The sequence below is a fragment of the Megalops cyprinoides genome, chromosome 1, assembly GCF_013368585.1.
Source record: "Megalops cyprinoides isolate fMegCyp1 chromosome 1, fMegCyp1.pri, whole genome shotgun sequence".
NCBI lineage: Eukaryota > Metazoa > Chordata > Actinopteri > Elopiformes > Megalopidae > Megalops > Megalops cyprinoides.
In genome coordinates, this window is record NC_050583.1 from 57,700,341 (window position 1) to 57,723,317 (window position 22,977).

A 22,977-nucleotide genomic window follows, 5' to 3' on the forward strand; every position below is an offset into this window, starting at 1 on the left:
TATTATTATTATTATTATTATTATTATTATTATTATTATTATTATTATTGCTGCTGTTGTTGTCGTGGATACTTCATGTCAAGCATACAATACAATACAAAGTCCACAAAGCAATTCAGCAGGCGGTATCGTCCATAAAACTTGCGTACGTAAATGATCATTTGTATTGGCTATCTAATAATGCAAAACCAAAGATCGGTATCTTAAACCACTAAAAGTGCATCTTTAATTTCCTTCGAAGGAATGTGGAAGCTTTGAAGTGTAAATACGGTGGACTTCCTCCAATCAAAGGTTAATGAAAACTGTAATGATCCTTGGCAACCTTCGCGAAAAGATCCACCGGGAAGAAAGTGCTCTTACTTACACGGTGGGAGTAATTGCTCAAAACTGTATTTATTTTATTAGCCAATAACACGTTTTCAAGGAGTAGGCTATATCATGAATCGATACGGATTAATTTAGCAATGTAATAATTTACCGCATTTATCTGCAAATTGTATATTTCTCTCTCAATCAATTGGTATCCAAATGCAAAACGAGGGTAAGTGCGTTCGCCTACAAATGCCTGTGATAGGCCATGAAGAAATAGAATATGCATCCATCGTAGTATAAAGTGATACAGAATGTATAGATATTGATGGTGCACTGTTTATGAACGTCTAATTGCGCACCAACACGGGTTTTGAGGACAGCTTTAGACACGTTAGAATATTGGATATGCTCTCGAGTTTTCAGAATAATAACAAAGAGGTTTTGTATCAGAAGAGTCTTTATGAAATTAGTTAACTGAATTGTTTCGTTTCAAGTCAAGTTTCTATTCAAGATACATTCATTCATTGACTATACATTTCCCATCGTTAGTCCTTTGCTCAATAGATCCCAAGACAGAAAAGAAAGAAAAATAACTTTGTGGTTAATTCCATAATACAACAGCCTTAGAACTATTTCCATTTTGATACAGGCCAAAGATAAAGAATTTTAAATATATTTTCACTACCAAGGCCTACTGTTGTATAAAGTTAAACTTACTACAGTTTTACCTCTTTAACACCTATCGGCGAGATCTAACACAAATGAGACCACGGAGCGCCATCTACAGAAGGATATGGAACACAGCAGACTATTGCAACATTAGCGAGCGATTCAGAAACCGTAATGCTAGGTTATCACTAAATCTCCCAGAAGTAAAGAATGTAAGTAAACAAAGTAAAATAACAAACGTCATGAAATCTATTAAGGATAAATTGCGTCAATACTTTTGCCCACCCCTGACAAGTCAAAAACAATCACCTCACATATATACTCATTATATGAAACACCTTGAAATACATTTCACAGAATTAATTTGTCTACATGTATGTATTATGGTACAACCCCTCTGCATCTGAATTTCAAGCATAAAGCTGTAAAAAAGCACAACTGTCCAACGCACGCTAATTATGCATATGTATGGTAACAATACTGCCAACTCTAACCGTAAAAACATTCATGCAAAATAGTCATAATAATACATACAATAAATAGGTCTGTTGTTATTTATATTATTAAAATAATGTGTAATATTTACGAATCTAATGTCAATTTTGTCTAGGCTCTAATTCTACTAGATTTTGTAGCCCGCTTGTAAAATTCTGATTCAATTATCTAAAACAAATGGATATTTACCATTCCGTGCATTTTCCTGTCCTTTTAATTTCCTTAAATTCTTATTTCAAACTCAACATGAATTCCCTGTTTATTTTCCTCCCCTTTCGAAGTGTCAGATGAAGGCACCTCCTCATTTGGGCTCCATTTTTTTGCGTTGGCGAATCACAAAGTGTTGGAATCTATTGCCTTTGTCTGACAAGTCATCCATATAAGCGCGCGGGGGGGGGGGGGGGATCTGGAGGGCCAGCTTTTAGAAACCCACACACAAGGAGAGGGGATTCATTCTCAGCCCAAAGATTCTAGGAAACGCATCCCATTCTAGAGGAAACGGGGACCGCAAGACACTTTCGGTGTCTCCATGTTTTCCCTGTCATCTTCGTACATATCTGATCGAACCCGAGACCTGACATCCACAGCCACCGGGATCTAGGAATTTCTACAGCAGTTTTAAAAGAGGACGAGAGAAGACTATTTGAACACATTTACGAGCGTCTTGTCTCGTTATTATGTGGTCAAAAAACATCTGAACAAAGCCAGGTTTTTGCAAATGTTCTCGCGTTGTTAGATGTTTTTGAAACAAGTATCGGTCATGTTCTTCACCTGAACCTTCCTTCTATCCTCGTTGTACGGACTGATTGACGCAAAGCAACTTTTTAAAAATAGAAGTTATCCTCTTATCGGCTGGCTTCGGAGGCAAACGACTGTTTTTTCCCCTCCTAGCAATTTTTCGTTTCTTTGAATTTTAAGCTGCATTACCAAGGCGAAACGGCGACTTCAGTTGATTATCTTTCTTTTCTCTGCTATCCAATGGATATTCACTGCAAAGCAGACCCGTTCTCAGCGATGCACCGTGAGTATAAAGGAGTTTAATGTATACAGTCAGCGTGTTCTTACGCATGTTTATTCGCTAAAGATAAGATTGCTGTTTTAGGGGCATTCTAGCTGACATTGTTCTAACATAAAACAACGATAACCCATGACAAATTCGTTGAAGCCCGTACGGGATCAAGTGCATCGGTACATGGAGTTTATCTGAATTGCGGATGTATGAAATCCCTTCAAAACGATATAAACCTTACGGGTTGTCTAGGCCTATGGTATATTAGCCGTGCGATAAACTCCTATACATAGTAAAACTATTTAAATTAATGATCGAATGAGGTTTGCGTATTGCATGGTTTATATTGTTTGAGACTGTAAATTGCGCGATTTACCATTGAACGTAGATTCATTTATTTTTCCTGTAAAAGGATATATCGAGATGCTATTTCATGTAATATGTTAACACTATTCATATTAATTCGAGAGACGTAATGTTGCCGAAGAACGATGTCCACATGCGTATATATGAAGAGTGTATATTTAGAATTGGTATAACATTCGTACAAAAAGAGAATCGATTTTCTAGCGTTTCGCAATTCTAAAATCAAGTTGCAGCTATCACTTCAAACACTCCAGAGGACACTAAGTACCATAAGATGACAAAAAAGTACAGTAGCGTGACCCCATATTAAATCTTACATTACCAAATGTCATTATAAGAATTAAAGAACAAAAATTATCCTGTTATTTTAAATGTTAAAGCAATCGTTGTAAATCGAATTAGAATTCCGCAAGAATACTATCATTGCATTTGATCTGCGTTTTTCCATACCTGTTCTGCAAGTGGCTAGCCTATTTAAATAATTAATTCTTAATCTTGCCTTTTCTAAATAATTTGTAATATGAGTAATCAAAGCTCTTTTTAATTATTTATAATAATTGTGTGAGGAAAATGAAACAGCTTGTAACTCAATCTCTTACCTGCGCCATGTGCTGGGCTTGAGTAGAGAAGGAAAATATAAGTCGTCTTCTGAGCTCTGATGCAAGAGATCTGTAACATAGATAGCAACACACATTTTATTACTGGGTATATTTTATTTACAAATATATATGTTTTGAAATTATTGATCTGACCAAAATTATATAGAGATACGGGTGACTATCATGAAGGATTTGTCAATAAGGCCTTAATCACGTCATTGGGAGACGTAATACAGTATAATCGGACGTGGTTATGCAATGATACCATGTAGAAATAAACCAAAATAATCTACCTTACAGAATATAGCTATGTGCATGTAAAACGTGAAGTCATGTATACATTTTGCTTAAAGTAATCGTATAAAACTAACTGGATTAAGGTCAAGTGCATGTATTATTGCTGCAGATTTTAAGTTAAGGATTGCTTTAAATGTTTGACCATCTTTAGTATGTAAGCGTACATAGAAAATATAGATCTTTTGCAATTAATTCTGTCTCTACAACATACACTGCCCGAGTCAGTATGTATATATACATGTTTGTTGTTTATTTATTTTTTAATGTATGCTTGGACAGTGAACATAAAATACTGAACGGCACTGCCAATAACCACTGACCGTTGAAAATGTCTCATTAAATGATACTTTTGATCTTAAGACCTGAATATTTATTTTTCAGATGAGAGGGAGATTGTCGTATTGGTAAAAAATTATCTCATGTAAATTATTGCGCGACCTCGGCCGGAACCCTTCACATCCTGTATGTAATGTTACGGTGTTTTTTTATGCGCTGTTGTCTCCCATATAGGGCATGGGGGTGTAAACCAGCTAGGCGGGGTGTTCGTGAATGGAAGACCCCTACCTGATGTGGTGAGGCAAAGGATTGTGGAGCTCGCGCACCAGGGAGTGAGACCCTGTGACATCTCAAGACAACTAAGGGTCAGCCATGGCTGTGTCAGCAAAATTCTTGGCAGGTAAGAGAAAAAAGTGTCCTGCGACATATTTCAAACACAGTTTTCAGCGCACGTATTTACACAGTGTACACATAGACAGACCATAATAAGAGTATCATAAAAAAAAAACCTTCAACCAAAACAACGTCAGTTAGCCAGATTGTGTTAACACTTTCAATGAACAATTTCTAAAGTTCACTCGTTTGAACAAAACCTGCAGGTAAGGCAACATTAAATAAGGGAAACGTTTACTTTATTAACATCGCCCCCTCTGCATCTTGGGAAAAGAGACAATGCTTTGGTTTTGGATGAACTGCACATATAATTATTCCCAGCCAAGCCTTTTTAAGGACACAGACACAGAATTTCATTTGGAAAAACATAATTGTTTGGGGATCGTGTCATGTAAGGCATTTGAATGTTTTTGAAATATTTTTTCAGCTATCAAAAGGATTTTAAAAGGTATTTTATTTTATGCACTTGGAATGTTTGTCAGAGAAAGAAAAAGATATGTAATATTGGTAGCATGTGTATTGTAGTAATTGCATGTTTCTTCACGTTGTGGTCCAGATGGGCTTATTGTTTTATCATTCAGAAATTCTTTATATTTAGGTGACACTTAATGCAGTGTAATCTTGCCTAATACGGTGCTCAAGGTCGAGCCAATGGGCTTTAAACAAAGTTATACTACGGAGGAAGATATAGACTCCCAAAAACTTGATAACGTTTTCTTGCTTTCATAGAGATGTGTTGTTCGACCCGTTATATTATGTTGCTAAGAGGCCCAGAACTTCTACTTTAGTAACAACTGTAAACTGACATGTTTATTTCATGTAAACTCGTCACGGCCTCTTCTCTGTAGGTTGAAAAACAGAAGCGTTTTATTCAGATTTACATCTTAGAGGTCGGTTGATATTGCCGAGACGTGAACAACGCTTAAAATCTACAAGTATTAAATGTAGCTCTTGTCTGTTCAAGAATCCAAATCGTAATTCCATAATATCACGTGCACATTACTAGAATGTGATTATACATTTTCTGATACTTTATTTGAATGTGTTGTTGCAGATATTATGAGACCGGCAGTATTAAACCTGGAGTAATTGGTGGATCCAAACCAAAAGTCGCAACTCCAAAGGTTGTGGATAAAATCGCGGACTACAAGCGGCAGAACCCCACCATGTTCGCTTGGGAGATTAGAGACAGACTGTTGGCAGAAGGTATCTGCGACAATGACACTGTCCCAAGTGTGTCATCCATCAACAGGTAAGAAATAGTTCATTTGGTTGTTTAAAATATAATTCTTAAAAAGTTATGTTTTACTGTCAGATTAACAAAAGTCATATGTATGCCTCGCATAACTGCTTTCTCATCACTGACCCTAAAGAAAATGATGAACTTTTCCATTGTGTGGCACCAAGGTTTCTACACGATAAACTAACCATCATGAAAATATTTAAGGTGCCAGTTTACTGTCTAAGAATAAAAATAGCTGAATGAACACTATCAGTCCGACATTGCCTTTACCATAGCCTTCATTGTTGTTTTATGGCCAGCTTCCGTTATCTTTAGGGAGGGACTATGCAGAATACGACGTATATATTTTTAAATTGTGCAACATATAGGCTTTTTCTTGTTTTTTATGTTTTTGTGCGTTTGTTTTAATGTAATGAGGTCCATAAGGTTTAATATAATATGTGGTCCAGTGTCTTTCCAATGCAGCGATCAACCTATTGTCATTAAAAATACCAAATGAATGCCGTGAGCGGTATTAATAAACCACCATAGGTCAATTATATTCGATATCTAATAACAGTGTGCGCAGACCTTCACTCAACGTGACTGTGATAATAAGTACAAAACTCTCCTCAACATATCTGATACAAAAATTATGGTTTTGTTGTTGTTGTTAATGTTTATATATATAATACATATATATATATAATACATAACTTTCATTTTTGGATTGAGGGTGGTCTCAGCGGTGCAATTCAATCCTTCAATCCCAAGTCCTTCAACAATCAGCAGTAGATCTAAGGCTATGAGCACCAAAATCACATCTGTCTGGGTGAAAACCGATCAATACTCTGTAACCAGATCCAGTGGCACCGGGAAATACGCACCAGCACAATAGCTCAATATCAGGCCTATTGTGTTAGATAGGGTCGTTTCATTATTGCTACTATAGCTGTGTTTTCAAGTAAACACACAACATTGGCCAAGAAGCAATGGACCTCCATATTTAATGCGTATACAGTGTTGGCAAATAAACTTATTTAGATCATCATGATCATACATAAATCAAACGTATTCACTTATAAGATGTCTCTCTCTCTCTCTCTCTCTCTCTCTCTCTCTCTCTCTCTGTGTGTGTGTGTGTGTGTGTGTGTGAAGTGATGGTATTTTTGTCAAACGATTTCAACTCGTGATTAATAAATAAGCCCATTATGTTGTGAACATAGTACAATGTACAAACTATCGCGTCGACGAATATTACTGAGTGAAAAATTCGTGGCATACCAAGTTGAAATATTTTAGTCATCACAACGCAGTGACCAATATACGCCCACTGGTCTACGAAATAATCTGTATTATTGTGAGAACTAGTTAAAATGCGTACCCTACTGTTGCGAATACACGTCGAAATTATGATACAGAAATATATTACGGCTGACACAACACGTGCGTACAGTTTGGTGTGGTGAATTTCCTAGCGGTTTGTGCTGGATACGGATTCACTGTGGAATTTTAGTTGATATACCAGCAGAATAAATACGTACACGCACAAATGAATTAATCGATTCATTGGTTACTAAACAAGTTATGTTTCCTCAAGCGCTGGCCTTGCCGTATTCAGGAATGTGTACCTGGTTAAAAATAAAACAAGCAAAAAAGTTAACTGCCATTCCAATTTAAACATTTATTTTTGACTTCAAAGGGGACACGGGTAAACATAGTAATAATGGAGGAGGAAGGCACATAACGAAGAGGGGAACATGCAAGCGAGAAAACCCCCCTACCCGGGAGCAGAAGTAATGATCTTTGGTTAGGGAGCACTGTTCCATAGAGCCGGCATCAGCATTACATTTTAATGAGCTGATGGGAGAACACGGACAGATTCACACAAGCCATTTTTTTTAAAGAAAGAGGTTGAAAAAATTCATTTCATGCACCGTGGTTGCTTAAAAAAGGGCAATTTAGGCAGACTCAAACACATGTATGTGATAAATTTTAAATGCGCATTAATGGTATTAAAAGACTTTATAAACTTTCTCAGTTCTAATTAAATTCAAGCTAGCTTTTTCGAAATGGACCATTCTATGAGCCATTGTTTATGCAGGAAATTAAAATGCAGACACAAAGAAGTGTATTTCTATTATCTGAAGAAGTTGGGGGACCTTTTACTTTTTTCAGCTGACTACAAAACTGCGTTCTGTGAATATTTCTCTTCGTGAAATGGCCCCTTGGCTCTAATGCAACGTGCTATTGTAATAAGTAACATTTTAAATCCCTTTTTACCTACACATACATATATGCAAGCAATTATATCAATATGATGGTCTAATCACAATATTACCAATATTGTGGTGTACAATAGTGAGTGAAAATATAAGTGAACAATTGACAGAAAACCTTAAGATTGTGTAATTTTCATTATATATAGACCAACTGTTTAAAAATCTTTGTAGAAAGATGGCGCGCAATAATAATGTGCTAAGAGGTAAAATAAAGGGCACAATAACTGGCAAAAGAAACACCCCACCATACAGTTTCACCATACAGATTGATGGATAAAATGGATAAAAATCTCTGCATTTGTGAGAATGTGCCTGTATAAGTCTGTTTACATGTGTAGGTTTGGCTTTCTTTTTTTGCACCTAAACATTAAGATTTTGTTATCATCCAAATTTGTGTTCTGACACATTAGAACTTAAAATGAACTTCTAATTCAATGCGGTGTGTAATATGCGATAAGTAGATTTACCTTTACTTTACCTCCTTTCCTGTTGGAAACAAACAAAAAAACATGTTCTTGCTTGTTTTAAGTAAACAATCGAATCCTTTTTCATGCTGTCCACACATGAATGATTCAAGCAATGATGTTTATGAGCAAGCTGTTTTAAAGCCACAGTGTGAAAAGGCTGAATTGTTTGAGATCAATTAAATAGGGGAAAAGAGAGAGGCCATTCCATGGCTTACACGGTAAGAGAAACTGACCTCTGGTCTGTTGACAAAAGAGGATGTTCTAGGTTTAAACACTCTTTCCCCGCATGAATTATTAAAGATTACAAAGAGATGGGGTTGTACTTTGTGTGTGAGTCACCGCAAGGAAATACCAACAAATGCTGGTACCTACTTGCAGACATTTAAAAACCCAGGGTCCTCGATGGCTTTTCAATGATATCGATTCAAATGTGAAGCAATTTTAATATTTCTTCAGGGAATTTTCAGCAACAGCTGAAGTCATTAATTCACCCTCCCAAATTGCTTATTCAATATCGAGAACATGGATTCCAAATAAAGCCCCTGAATTTATGTTGCTCACACAAGTCAGGGGGTCAAATAATTGTTATGGAGAGAAGTTGAAAATACAAATAAAATATTGATAGGTGTGTTTCTGGAAAAGGCTCATAGGTTTTGTCGCCTTACCCCAAGGACAGTGCAATCAGGGACATTGGGGGCTTTCCAAGTCATTGAAATCAATGGGCTTGATGTTCATAGACTCCTTCCAGTGAATTTTCTTTTCAGTGCCTGATCCAGACAAGGGAATTCATTGAGCATATTAGTATTACAGTTACTTCAAAGAATGCATCATTTCCTTTTGTTTAGACCACGATTGTATGTAAATATTCATGAGATAAGTGTTATGTCACTAAAATTCTAGAGTATAGCATGAAATTATTTTTTTAAAATGTATCAAATAATACCATTTAGAAAGCATGGTAAGTAAAGAGTAAAGTACTTGACTTTTTAAATACAAAGATGAGAAAAAAAATTTGCATTTGAGACATCAGGATAGTATGCAGAAAGCACCATAAGGCTGTGCGCCGAGTTACACCATGTAAAGTGAATAAATAGAGATTGCAGACCCTCATTATAAGGTGCTTAAGCATACAATCTTAAACCACCTCTTACATTTCTGTTCAAAGCAGATACTATGTCATACGTGATAAATAGTTTTAAAGTTTACAAATTATTGTGACAGCTCCCTTTTTCCCAAAGTGCCAGTCAGATTAAAGGAATCTAATGCTGGCGTAAGCTTGTGCAAGGCAATAAGGCACTATTGCTTTCCTGTCACATATAATTTATAGCTTTCTATTTGCATCTGTTTGCCCGTGTGACTAATCCCCAACTTTTTATCCCCAAGCCCCGATCAATAGAACCTCATCCGCATTGGCACTTGGGGCAGTGGGGTTCTACAGAGATGTCTGATCTGGGAAGCGAGAAGTCAGGAGTCTCGGGTACCCCCGTAAAACCTTCCAGAAAGAGAGAGGGAGAGATCGAGGGAGAGGGAGAGGAGAGAGAGCTGATTAGTGTGGGCCAGGTAGAGTCAGTGAAGCTGATCATTGAGGTGAATTGATGTGATTTCATGCTTTGTTTGCAAGATCATTCAGACCAAAGTGCAATGAAGACTTTTCCCCATATCTCACCTTAAAGGTACAGTGACTTTGTTATATTTCAGGATCTGAGAATCCCAGTCAACTGGATCCACTTGCTGGCGTATTTTTTTTTTTTGCTCAGCCTCTCAGACGTCCACTCTAGGATTGCACCTCATGCCCCAAAACTAGTAAACTGAGACTCTCTCTGGATGCTTACAGTAGACAGCAAAGACACAAATCTCCCCCAACCCTCCCCCCAAAAATGTTTGTACAGACGATGTAATGCAACTAACTTGCAATATGCACTGACTGTACTTTTATGAATGTTGTGTTGCACTGTGTGGTATTGACCCGGGTTCGTATTAATGTGCAGGATTATCCGGACCAAAGTTCAGCAGCCTTTCCACCCATCCCCAGATGGAACACCCCTCTCCACACCTGGTCACACTATAGGTAAGAAGGAAGTGTAGTCCTTACCATCCTTACTGTATTCGTATGGCTCCAACTCCATGTATCTCTGCTTTTTTCTAATTATCACGATTACTTTAATTCTCACTATGTAACGTGTAAACTACCTGGTATCTAGGAATGTATAGAAAGGGAGTTCATTTTAACTGACACATTTCAGACGCCTTTATGGTAGTTTTTTGTGAAGACAGAAATCCATCTACGGTGCCTCGTAAACAATAACAGTAGTGCAATGAGCCGACTGAACACTGCCAGCTTTTTGTAATCATTCAACACATTTAAAACAAATATAAATAAAATATCTGGGAATTTAATTGTGGTATGTACAATACACCACAGACGTATTTCTCAGAACAAGACAAACAAACTTCCTGAGGCAGAGGAGAAGCGTATCATTTTATGACACGGGTGATCTCACAAAGCAAAGCTCCTCCAGCCCTTAGGAGACGTCCATTGATATCGCCAAGTGATATCCATGAGGTGAAATGCTTTTTTTTTCAATGCAATCTTTCCCTCTCTTAGTGCCCAGCACAGCTTCTCCACCTGTATCCAGCGCTTCCAACGATCCTGTGGGGTCCTATTCCATCAATGGCATTCTGGGTATTCCCCGGTCAAATGGAGAAAAGAGGAAACGAGATGATGGTAAGAGAAGGGATACCAACTTTTCAATTTCTGTGACTCGTCTTGTGTAGAATATGGGAGCATTACTATGCACAGGACCATAGGTTTTCCATACTCTCTTTCATAAGGCTTGATCTTCCTGCTGTCACAGAGTGAAGCATTTCAGTCAGCACATAGGCCGAATGCGGCTTTACTGTTTTGACTTTACACCATTAGATCGTCTACTGTTATGCGCCAGGAAGTGGAAATCATTGTGCAATACACACCTCGGTCATCCTCATAATGGTAACATTTGGCTCTTCACCAAAGAAAATGGTGTTACATGCATTTAGATGCACCAAACTGATTAATTTTTAGCATTTCCAAATCATAAACATATCAAAAGTAAAATGTAGATTTTTCGAACAAAATATTGTTAGTTTCTAATGTATGAAATTCCTGGATTTTTTTTTTTCAATGTCAAAGGTTGACCTCCAGTACTGTCTACTGCAATTAAATGAATTGATTAAGAAGAAGAGGGAAATTACATGTCAAAATGATGTAGCCAACTGCCCAGGTCAGCCAAAGAAAGCATCTCATGTGCAGAAGGCATTTTCACTCTGGCACTCAAAGTATCTTTTTTTTCCTCTTTTTGAGTGAGTTAGTGAGTGGTTACAGGCAACCTAGAGTGTTATAGATTATTGGTTCTGGAAGCAATAGGCATTTTAATGCAATCGAGTAAACACCATCCTAGTGAAAAATTGAGCAGATACATTGACATCACAATGGTACAAGGGGCCTGTGTGGTTGGAAATTATGAAAAAAAAAGCACAGTCACAAAACGTTAACTGTGAGAGTGTGCTTCCCTCCTGTGGTGGGCAAGCTATTCCATTGTTTAGTGTTCCCCATTCTTTTAAGTGGCACACTTGATGCATTTTAGGATATTGTCAGCCTGGTTTGCAAACATTTGATTTGCTCGGTCAATCAGAGTTTTTGTAGATTTTGTACAGTGTTAGCAGGCTGTTGTGTGGAAAAGCAGGTGTGTGTGTGTGTGTGTGTGTGTGTGTGTGTGTGTGTGTGTGAGTGTGAGACGGTTATGGTCATGAGTTGTGATAAAATTCTGGCAAATAACCAAATGTGCTATTTAAACACATTTTTTCTTCTTGTAGGAATGCAGTTTTCAAAGCTATCAAGCTATCACAATAATCTTTCCAAATTTAGCCAAGAGGAGAGTGCCGTGGTCAGATGGTTGAATGGCAGGGAAGATTATTATTTACTGAGTTAAATGTCAGCCACTGGAGGGAAAGGAAACGTATTTTTGATTGAGATCGACACAGCCAGGACAGACAGGCATTAGGAAGACAAGGTGTAACATTATTTTCAGCATTTTCCCCTTCTTTGCGGCTTCTGTTTTGGTGATCATCTGGATGACAAGCCACATTTCCGTGGCATCTCTCTTTTTTCTGAACATTGTTACACTCCCTTTCATTTTAAGCGTCCAGCCAGCATTCCAATGAATTTGCAGAGAAATTGTTGCAGGTATTTTGACTTTAGATACCACTCCACATACAGTAGCGAGACAGGACCCACCTGAAGACACAGGCTGGGGATAGTTAATCTTCCTATGAGATAAACCTCAGGCCACGCTCATAGACATCTCTTCAAAAGCAATGCTTTAAAAACAATGTACAGCTTCAAGCTACCGCCTGTGAAGTAGTACATTACATCTAGTATTAGTTTTAGGAGACAGCTTTTCAGGATTGCTTTCATACGTCTGACTCAACTACGCTCTGTCTTGATCTAGTCTGTCCTTTGTGATCTATGAAACTTTATACATAAACATATATACACATATATATATAAGGAGGAATATTTTGTTATTTAAACTGTTATGTATTATTTATTTTATATATGAAGTAATATATGTAATTGTGTGTGTGTGTGTGTGTGTGTACGCTTTTTTTGGTCATCATTGTTGTTTTTGATTGTGATCATTGATATAATTTCAATCCACATTAACCTACACATTTTGTCTTTACTGAAAAACTATCTATTATATCTATTATACATCTATCTATTAATAGATGAATTCTGGACTTTCAAGTGGAGGAGGTTTGTCGGGGTTTGTTGGTGTGTGCTCTGTGCATATGTAACTGTGTGGCTCCACCCCCACTTTCTACTGTTCACTGTTTCAATAATCAGACCCTAATGAAGACTTCATGGCTGGTTATTTGAGCCCATGCCAATTATTTAAAAAGCTGTGTGTTATTTAAACTTAGTTCATAATTCACACAGAGACATCAGGGAGTCAATGGGATGTTTTAATACACGGTTTAAATTTCATTGCAACATAGAAGCCTTAGGGCTACCTGAGCCTACACTGGTTTGGTGAGCCTTGTCTTCATTAGACAATGACTTAAAAATGCATGCTTTTTTGTTGGTACTAATGGAGGAAAACATGCAAATCCACCAACACCAGCAGCCCATAAGGTTGAATTTAACAATGTGCAGTGGTGTAGCGGCGTGATACACTGACTGAATGGCCACAAGTATTTGTTTTAAATCCTCTATGGCTGCTTGCCAAAGCGGGCAGGCTGGGATTCTGTTGCCACTAACGTCCAAGTCAGCAGTGCCCTTAAAAAAGGTCCCCCATTACAAGAGGGATGTTGAGATAATGTAGTGTGACACGCGTTATGTACACCGGGTCTGCGGAAGAAGAGCTTCAGGGACACAGGTGTCATAAGAGCCATTAATCTGCCATTGTCATGTGTTATTGCAAATTAAAAGTAGCATGTTACACTTGGCGGCTATTGGTGGTGTTGGTGGCAGGGAGGGGGCTCTAGATTGTGTCTTCGGTGGCCATAGCTCTCCGCGTGTTGAACAAAGTGACATTTAAAGAGAATTTGCAATTCCGCAGAGAAAAGCTATTAATTCGCAAATTAACATCCAACCCCCCCCCCCCCCCTTCTCCCCCCACCCCCCTCGGATGGGCAAGATATTGAAAAGACAAAAGAAATAGCCTAAAGGAGAAAACTGAGATTCAGTTCTATCTGTGTAAAGATTGGTACCACTGCTTGCAGATACATAAACCAATTACTTCAGCAAACGAGCATGTGCCTCAACTTATTCTAGGCCCCGAGTCCATATCCAAATTTATTTGTTTGTCTCATTATGTAAAACAGAACTCTATTCCCTGCTGGATGCATTAATAGCCAAGGAAAATTATGCTTGGGTGAGACATTTTCTTCACTCGTCCACTAATTTACAGAATTATGGCCAAATGAGAGGAGGGAGTAATTACTAGACAGTTGATTCTGCTTTTAGCTGAATTCAGGGTACTGATTTAGGGTTAAAGCGGGTTACCCTCCTCCTACGCAGCTCAATGACGGATCATAAACACTGCTGCAACACAGAAGGTTCAGCTCAAAGGTCATTGAAGGACATATCTTATCCAGCGCAGAGAATTCTTTTGGACAAATCATTAAGTGTGCTATAGAGGGGGCCTGAGACTTGCATAGCTGTTGGTTTCATATAATGTAGCAACTTGTAATTTTAATCCTCATTCACCTCCTACATTTTTAACATTGACATTGTACAGACCCATTTTCTGACTGCTACTATTGTTCCAGTCAAGTCAAAATTTTATATTCATTATAATGTTCAGTGAAAAGAGCAGGTGTGGGTCTTTTGTAATGTTGAGTAATTTCCACAAAATATCAGATTCCCACCACACTGCTTCAGATCTTTCAAGACATTGCCTGGTAAACGTACAGATCTTTTCAAAATAGTTTTTTTCTCAATCATTACAAAACTGTTGATCTATGGGTGAGTTTGCAAGGAAAAAAAGTGTTTCTAGAGAAAGTCAACATAACCTTTCCTACTCAAATGATGATTGGCTGATTATCACTTGTCTGGCCCTGGTATGCATTGTAGGTTGGAGTGACCTAGCATTTTAATTTGCTCATTTAAAAGTCCCCCAAAGTTAGCTATGTATTTTTAGCTTAACGGAGAGGAGAGGTGGTAATGGCCGATTGTAAAGAATAGCATGCAATATTCAAAGGTCATGACACCTGGAGCTGAAATGGGCCTGCGTACGTCTGTGTGTGTGCGTGTGTGTGTGCGTGTGCGTGTGCGTGTGCGTGTGCGTGTGCGTGTGCGTGTGCGTGTGCGAGTGCGTGTACGTGTGCGTGTGCGTGTGTGTGTGTGTGTGTGTGTGCATGGGGGGGGGGGGGATAAATTGCAAAGATGGGGGAATACAAAATGTAGAATACCTTCAGCACAGACAGAAAGCATCAGTCGAGACAATCTCTGACGTATTACGCTGCAGGTATCCATAACTGATGTGCTGGGAAAGAATCCAAAGTTTCACTGTCGGAGCAATTGATGGCGGCCTAGTCTTACATGGTGTTTTCCTGAGCCCCTAAATGGTGAAGCCTCGTGGATTCTTTCATTTGCGTACTGTTAGCTCTTTGATGTTTACACGGTTTCAATATATTTTTACTTGCGTTTCTTGTTCTTTGAATGCAAATTAAAATGTTCTTAAGCCTGCATCATAAGCCTGTTAAAACTCACTGTAAGAAAATATTCAGTGTTAGTTAGAACTGATTCAACCAGGACATGAACTGAGGTTTTTTTTTTTCCATACCTCAGTAGTGAGGTCAGTTCTCAACGAAATGAGAGAATAAAACATAGATTTGAAAGAGGCCAAGGAGCTCTAGAACATGAAAAAATGACTTATTCCATGGTGAGCCTTTTCATCACAGTCCCAAGCCACTTCTGCATTGACCTGGACATTGAATCAAGAATACTGGTTTGGCTCTCAGTGACCTACCAAATGTTAAAAAAGCACTGGTAAAGTGAGTAAGCGTTAGGGTTGATCATTAATGGAGCCGTGTATTGCCAAAGAAAAAAAAAAAATAGGTGTGTCTGAGAACTGAGCATCGCGTACAGTAGGCAGCCATGCTAAATGGTGGAGTGGATCAGGATCATGTGAATGTATGCAGTCGGGCGAAAAAAGAGAAACAGCAAAGATGGCAACAGAGGAACCCTGCTCACAGCCCCTCTCTACTGTCAGCTAGCACATTGCTCAGTGGTGCTAAATTAAATTAATAAAGCCCTTAAACACGCAGGAACATAACAGGAAATTAATAGCCTCAGTTGTGCCGCCACCTCTTTCCATACACTTATTTGCAGTACGGTCTTTCCGCATCACAGATTTCATAATACAGGGGTTTTCAAAGCAAGCATAGTTAGCAGAGAGGAGGTCTTTGCTCTCTGTAGGTGTGTGCGTGCCTGGATGGGGGAGGGGGGGAGGCTTTCTCAGCAGCAAATACAGCTCTCATCACAAATGCTTTCAGACCAGTCTTGTTTTGTAATTCTGTTGTCATGTCTCTGTGTTGGACTCGAACTAAATTAATCTATTTATTTGAACATTTTGACGAAACATTGGAAAACACTTAACATTAATGCTTATTATATGTATTAGTGAATTCAAATTCAAAAAATCATATTAATTAAATGGAAATATTTCCTAATATTTGCATGAAATGATAACAAAACCAGTCGATAATTTACAGTCTATGAGTGAAATGTTGCCGATAACTGCACTCACTGCAGCGGTCCTGGTGAAAAAGATTTGGTGACCCTTGATGTGTCACTTTACCCCCCCATGTGCCTCTGTCTGTTATAAAAAAAAAAACAGGCCAGATCCCTCAGCGAACTAGGTTTCGCACCCAGCTTAAGAATTCTAACATGCATCTTTACACACCGTTGAATAAATAGGGCATAATCATATTTTCAAAGATGTGAGATAACCTGTTATCAAGGGATAAAGAGGAGACAAAGCAGGAAGGATATTTCCCCTTTATCATTAGACAATGTTGTTCTGGCCAGACAAATCAAACAGAACCTTCAGAAGACAGTATCAGATTTTTTTTAACTTCTATCCCCTCATTCCTCTTGCTAATTAATTTCATTTAAATTACACAGTTATAGCATCCGTGCTTTTCAGTCTGTGAAAGCTGTAGTCTGATGCTGGGTCTCGCAGGTAACCAGCAGGCTCTCTCCGAGCACAGAATTGCGTCGGCCCACCTCCTGCTAGGGGTCATGACCTCCGGGTGTCAAACCCACAGAGAGGAGCCTGTTTTATAGAGCTGGTTATCTGATCTGATAGAGTCTGGTCCCTCGTTACCGGGGTGTTAATATGGAGCGATGTCAAAATGAATACACTCAAGTGTGACAATGATCAATAAAATACCTAAAAACATCTCAGAGGGAGGTTTCCTCATATGCTGGCCCAGAGGCACCCTGATTAAAGTTAATTAATATTACATCACAGCTAATTGGGGAAAAGTCTAACAAACTGTTATAAATCCTGCAGTACAGAGAAATAAGCATATTTTTATGATCATTTAAAATTCTTTAGTTATCCATTCTTTAGTTAGTTAGCCAGTGCCTGGCTTCTGGAAAATCTTAAATATGGATCTCTTTTAAAAACTTGAAAATTACATTTAGAAATACATATCTATAAATACAGCATCTCACATGTTGCATGTTAATAGCATTTAAATATAGAAATCAATATTTATAAAAATTAAAGGTAAGACCAATTTATCTTAACTGTGTCCAGGCTGCAACTTAGAATGAGATTTTAACATGCAATATGGTATAGTGTAAAAGCAAGACCACCTACCCACCACCTCAACCACTCACACACACACACACACACACACACACACACACACACACACACATATATATGCCACGCACGCACACACATACATGTGCACATGCACACACATACACATACGTGCATACACCATATACCAAGTAGTGTATGTATACAGAGGAGGGTATGCATTCGCAGTAAAACGAAGTAGAATAAAAAGGCAATATAGCTAATGGCCTATCTCTGTCGACTTGAATATGAATATGCCTATGGTGGATGACTGTGTATGGTTTATACTGCATGTGGGAAGCATGCCCCACTATAGTGAATGACAAATGCTGGCTTATTGATCGTGTTTTGTACTCTGGCCAGCTGATAGAAAGTAATTAATGACTCTATTTGCTTCAGTCCCAAAGAGAACAATTGAGTTTGATACAGCAACAACCGGCACTGGTATGAAAGGCCCCCAAGGGAGCTGTCCAGTAGAGATGCCTGCTCAAAGATATGCAGTCAGACTCACAGGATGCGAGAAAAACAGACACTTCAATCCAACAGAAATTAAAAGGCTATTGAGAATAAAATATTTTAGCAGTCCCCTGTGATTGCAGTTATCCGTACGTCATATAAAAAATATCAGAATACACTCATATGTTGACAAAAGGACCTTTTCTGAATTGCTGTATGATCTTGCATTAGTATTAATTTGCCTCTAAGAAAGTTATTAAAATAACAAATTAATGATTAGTTATTGACAGCCGTCTTTTCTTACATAATAATTATTCCATGGGAAGAACACTTTCAAATAACTGCTGCTATCATTTGTGTTTAATTAAGCCATATTCTGTTTTGTTTAATTCTGTAATGTTTAATTGCATTATGTTGTAGTCTATTTTGCTTTATTCTATTCTATGTAATGTATAGATGAAAGAGGAAATATAAAATAAACAATAAAAATGAATCTACAGTTAAAATGTAGCAAAAAATGAAATTGATAATGTGTTTATAGTAATTGACTAAAAGAAGAGCTAATATCCTAAAGGGTCATTTTGCAGCTATTCATTATCCTCACACAAAGACAAACTCTCACTCGTATACAAGTCCAATCTTCCTGTACAGTTCTCCATACATTTTATTCATCATGGGAGTCAGGTTCATCCTCTGGCCTCAGCCATTGAAAAAAGGTCAAGCTGCAGAATGGAGTGGCAATAACGCCCTGAAATGGTACTATCAGTGAAACATGATTGATCAATTGAATTCCATGGCAGAGAAAAATGTGGGATTAAGTAGAGTATTATACGCACAATGAGTTGAGGCATGATGTTCATTTCAAGTTCATTTCGGCGCCCTCCTGCCACCAGATCAGGCAATCAATAGGGGCCTTGCATATCATATATCACCGCTCTCTCGCTGAGCAGAGAACATAATCTGCTGCAAATTTAGAATGACAGATTTGTAAGGGAGCCGAAGCCCTCCAGAACACACGGAGGAGGCTGAGCGCTAGTGGACGCCGCTGCTGCAGTTTCAAGGGGGAGTGAGGGGGGGGGGGGGGGGGGGGGGGGGGGGGGGGGGGGGTCTGGAAGGGGTTTTAAAACGTCTTACGCCTAGTGACAAAGGAAACGAAAAGGCATCCTCCCACCGAACAGTGGGGTAATCGGGTCAAAAGTCGGGGGGGGATGCTCATATTTTGAGAACGCACCTCCAGGAAAATGATTGAACTCGGCTGCAACAATTTTATTCAGCTCGTGTCGGCACGTCTTTTTCCAAATGAAAGGCAATCTGAAAATGAAAGCAATATTAGATTTTATAAAAGGAAATTGTGCCTTTAAATTACAGCTCTTGATTTCCCAGACAGGCAAAAAAGAAAATATATATCCCTGGCCTGAAATGAAAAGCCACTGTAATCGCTGCTGCTTCCATAAGAATACATGGCCTCTCCAACAAGTATATATTTACTGATGGTAATCCATCAATTACCACAGACCTATCACATCATGACAGTGCTAATGCTGTGGGGGGTTGGACTTCCACTGCTCCACTGCAGTGTATGCGGCTGTCGCCCGGTGCTCAGTCTCTCACCACGGCCATTAGGATCTGTTTAAAAACATGCCCTCGCTGAATTTGCGCTGTATTTCAATTTATCAGAGAAACAGCCCCCCCCCCCCCCCCCCCCCCCCCCCCCCCCCCCCCCCCCCCCCCCCCCCCCCCCCCCCCCCCCCCCCCCCCCCCCATCCTGGCACCCACACAAGTAATGGAAAAAAAAGCCATGCGGTGAAAGTGAGCTTAACTGAAGCACAGCTTCCGGGTCAGAGTCTCGAAAATGTCACTCTTTCTCCTTGTAGATGGTTCAGATGGTTCTGGCCCAAACAGTGACTCTCAGGGTAGTGTGGACAGTTTACGGAAGCACCTGAGGGCCGATGCGTTCACGCAGCAACAGCTCGAAGCTTTGGACCGGGTCTTTGAACGGCCATCCTACCCAGACGTCTTCCCAACCTCAGAGCACATCAAACCAGAGCAGGTTAGTGGCGTCGTGACCAGGCCCACCTCCACACAAAATGTTGTTCTGCTGTTGTTAATTAATTTTTTTTTTTTTTTTATTGTGTGTGTGAATGTGCTCACTGACAATATGCAACACACTTTGCTGGGCTTTATGCTTTGATGTATTGCAGTCCTGAACTCTCCCAGTTTCTGTGATTGGCATGGGAAGTTTCTCTTATTGCATTTGGGCTGTAAAGGCACCCACTGTTGAGGAACTCTGCCCCAATCCAATTTATCAGCCTCAGCTATAAAGAAATTATATGTGGATGTGGGGACTGTGCTGGTGGTTAAATGAGAATCTCATCATACAGCCACATGGACAAAGCTGTGATGATCTCCCGGAAAACTCCCACACATTATTGATTTTTTTAATGATAAAAAATAAACATTGTTCACACTACTGTAATTGAGAATAACGAAAAACAACATATGTAATCAATCATTATCTTGTTTTTTTCTTCAGTTTTATTGTGTTATTCAACTCAATGTTTGCCTTGTTGTTGGTGGAGTTTCACAGTGCCATTGCTTCAGTATAAATAATGCATTTAACGTTGGCAGATTTATAATTCAAATTACAATGACTAAATTGTAAGTATAGCACGGAGCTGTGCTTTGGATTTTTATCAACCAGAGCTGCTTGTTCCTTTTGATGTTAACACAGCGAATGCTACCACCTATCCATCATAATGGACAAAATTAAGAGTCGCTCTCGAAACGACGTCAACCACAAGCAACAAAACGAAACCCTATATGTACAACTTCTTATTAAAAGCCCTGGGCTTATTACAATGGATAACCTTTATTTACTTTCATTAGACTATTAAACAACAAGAGACTATTAATTTTTCCCTTGAAACTCCAAGTCGGACCTATAAAGCGAAAGCAGTCGCCTAATTGAGTTCATTTTAATTTCTCTCCAATCGCGGCGAATTACGCCGGTGATAAATCAGGAGGACAGCCCTCACCTCTAGAAGAAGGCCTAATTTGCAGCTAATTACAAAACTGATTTCTACTGGAAGATCAATACCAAAACGAATTGGAAATGACTTGCAATCACAAAGAGCGGCAGAGAGGGTATTAAAAAAAGAAGAGGGAAAAAGGGTAGGCGTGCAGAAAAAAGGGCCTGGAACAGTCCAGAAAAATCAGTTTTAATTTAATGCAATATTAATCAGAGCACTTTCCCTTTCATGGATTCTTTTCTCTTCCACCCTTTTTTTTAACTCTTGAAAAGGTGGGCCTATTAGCCGATGTCTGGGCTCTGGCGAAGGGCATTAAAAACCCATTCTGGAGATGCAAAATACAATAGATTCACCCCTCCCACACTTCTGCTGGCCATTTGGTCATCCTTTTCAAATCTCTTTTCAGTTGTTTTTTTTTTTCTTTTTTTTCGCTTGCCCCCTTTATCTGCATGATAAAACGCCTGCTCTGCATCTGAAGCCCTCAAGAATAGAGGAAAACATCCGTGATTGCACCAGTGAACAGTTGTAGCAGACAATTAGAGTTTATCTGTGATAGAAGCAGACAAGACTGGGGTCAGCGGCTTCCCCAGTGGGACTGCAGCCCACTCAGACGTTCAGAGAGGCACACGGAGCCCGGGACGGAAACAGTCCATACTCAAGCCCTGGAAGCCTCATCTCATTACCACAGCATCTATCATTTGTGTGAAAAATACAGAAGGCCTTAAAACTGCTTGGTAAAAGATCTGAAAAATAACAAAAGGAAATATACACAGTACACACGCACACACACATCATTGGGCATTTTATATTCCAATGCTGATTTCCTGACTGTAATTCGCTAACCTTTAAAAATAAACAAATAAACAAATACAACAGTTAGGACACAGAAAACTATTTCATATATAAAAAATATAAATATTGTTATTTGATCCTTTATACAGAAGTGTTTTGTTTTCCAAAAATAGCTATGGGGATTGTTTCAATATTGCCAACTTTTAGAAATTGCAGGTGTATTATGCTATGAGCAAGGCCACATGGCGGGTCTGTAACAAAGCAGCAATGTTGCCTCACTTGGCTGGTCAGGGGGAAGACTGCTGTCAAACACAAAGAGCCAGCTGACGCCTCGTCTTTTCACTCCAATCAAATCCCACTTTGTGCTTTGGTTGTTTCCACTCAGACGAAGCTAAAATAAATTCATGATATGCATCTCTACAGCTTGAAATATATAACACATTATGGAATATATATTATTTGGCTGTTGGGATGCATATCATGAATCTGTTTTGGTTTTGTTTGAGATAAGGAAAGCTGTGCTTATCTTATATATAGTATGACAATTATAATTTAAAATGTAGCACATATCACACTAAATGCACACACAGAAGAACAAAAAGTAGCAAAACTCTGATTATGGTAATATTCTTGGTGGGAGTTTTCTTTCCATATATTTAATAAATGTTATTTAACCTTGTTTGCAGGCCAGTGAATATTCACTACCAGCTCTGAACCCTGGACTGGACGAAGTGAAACCAAGCCTGTCATCCAGCGCCAACCCAGACCTGGGCCCCAACGTGTCTCAAAGCTACCCTGTAGGTAAGATCAAGTGACGTACATGATCTGTTGCCAAGCTGCAGGTTCATTTGAGGGAGATGGGGGGGTTATTGTCTTATAATGATGTAAAAAACAACATATGCTGTTCAATTACATGGCATTCTCAAAAAAACAAAAAAAAAATAAAATCACTTG

At 38.8% G+C, this 22,977-nt stretch overlaps 1 protein-coding gene across 4 annotated transcripts in view; it reads left to right on the forward strand.

Annotated features, from left to right (window-relative positions):
• The first annotated feature begins 1,954 nt into the window (after positions 1 to 1,954).
• pax2b (paired box 2b) overlaps positions 1,955 to 22,977 on the forward strand; it is a 33,828-nt gene continuing 12,805 nt past the window's right edge. For 2 of the 4 annotated variants that reach the window (XM_036527553.1, XM_036527571.1), the window contains exons 1-8: positions 1,955 to 2,497; positions 4,258 to 4,423; positions 4,844 to 4,864; positions 5,471 to 5,668; positions 10,376 to 10,455; positions 10,993 to 11,112; positions 20,077 to 20,252; positions 22,710 to 22,824. In XM_036527553.1, coding sequence (XP_036383446.1) covers positions 2,455 to 2,497; positions 4,258 to 4,423; positions 4,844 to 4,864; positions 5,471 to 5,668; positions 10,376 to 10,455; positions 10,993 to 11,112; positions 20,077 to 20,252; positions 22,710 to 22,824 — 919 coding nt within the window. In that variant the 5' untranslated portion in view covers positions 1,955 to 2,454. The remainder of the gene's footprint in view (positions 2,498 to 4,257; positions 4,424 to 4,843; positions 4,865 to 5,470; positions 5,669 to 10,375; positions 10,456 to 10,992; positions 11,113 to 20,076; positions 20,253 to 22,709; positions 22,825 to 22,977) is intronic. The other 2 variants (XM_036527562.1, XM_036527579.1) reach the window with 1 other exon arrangement.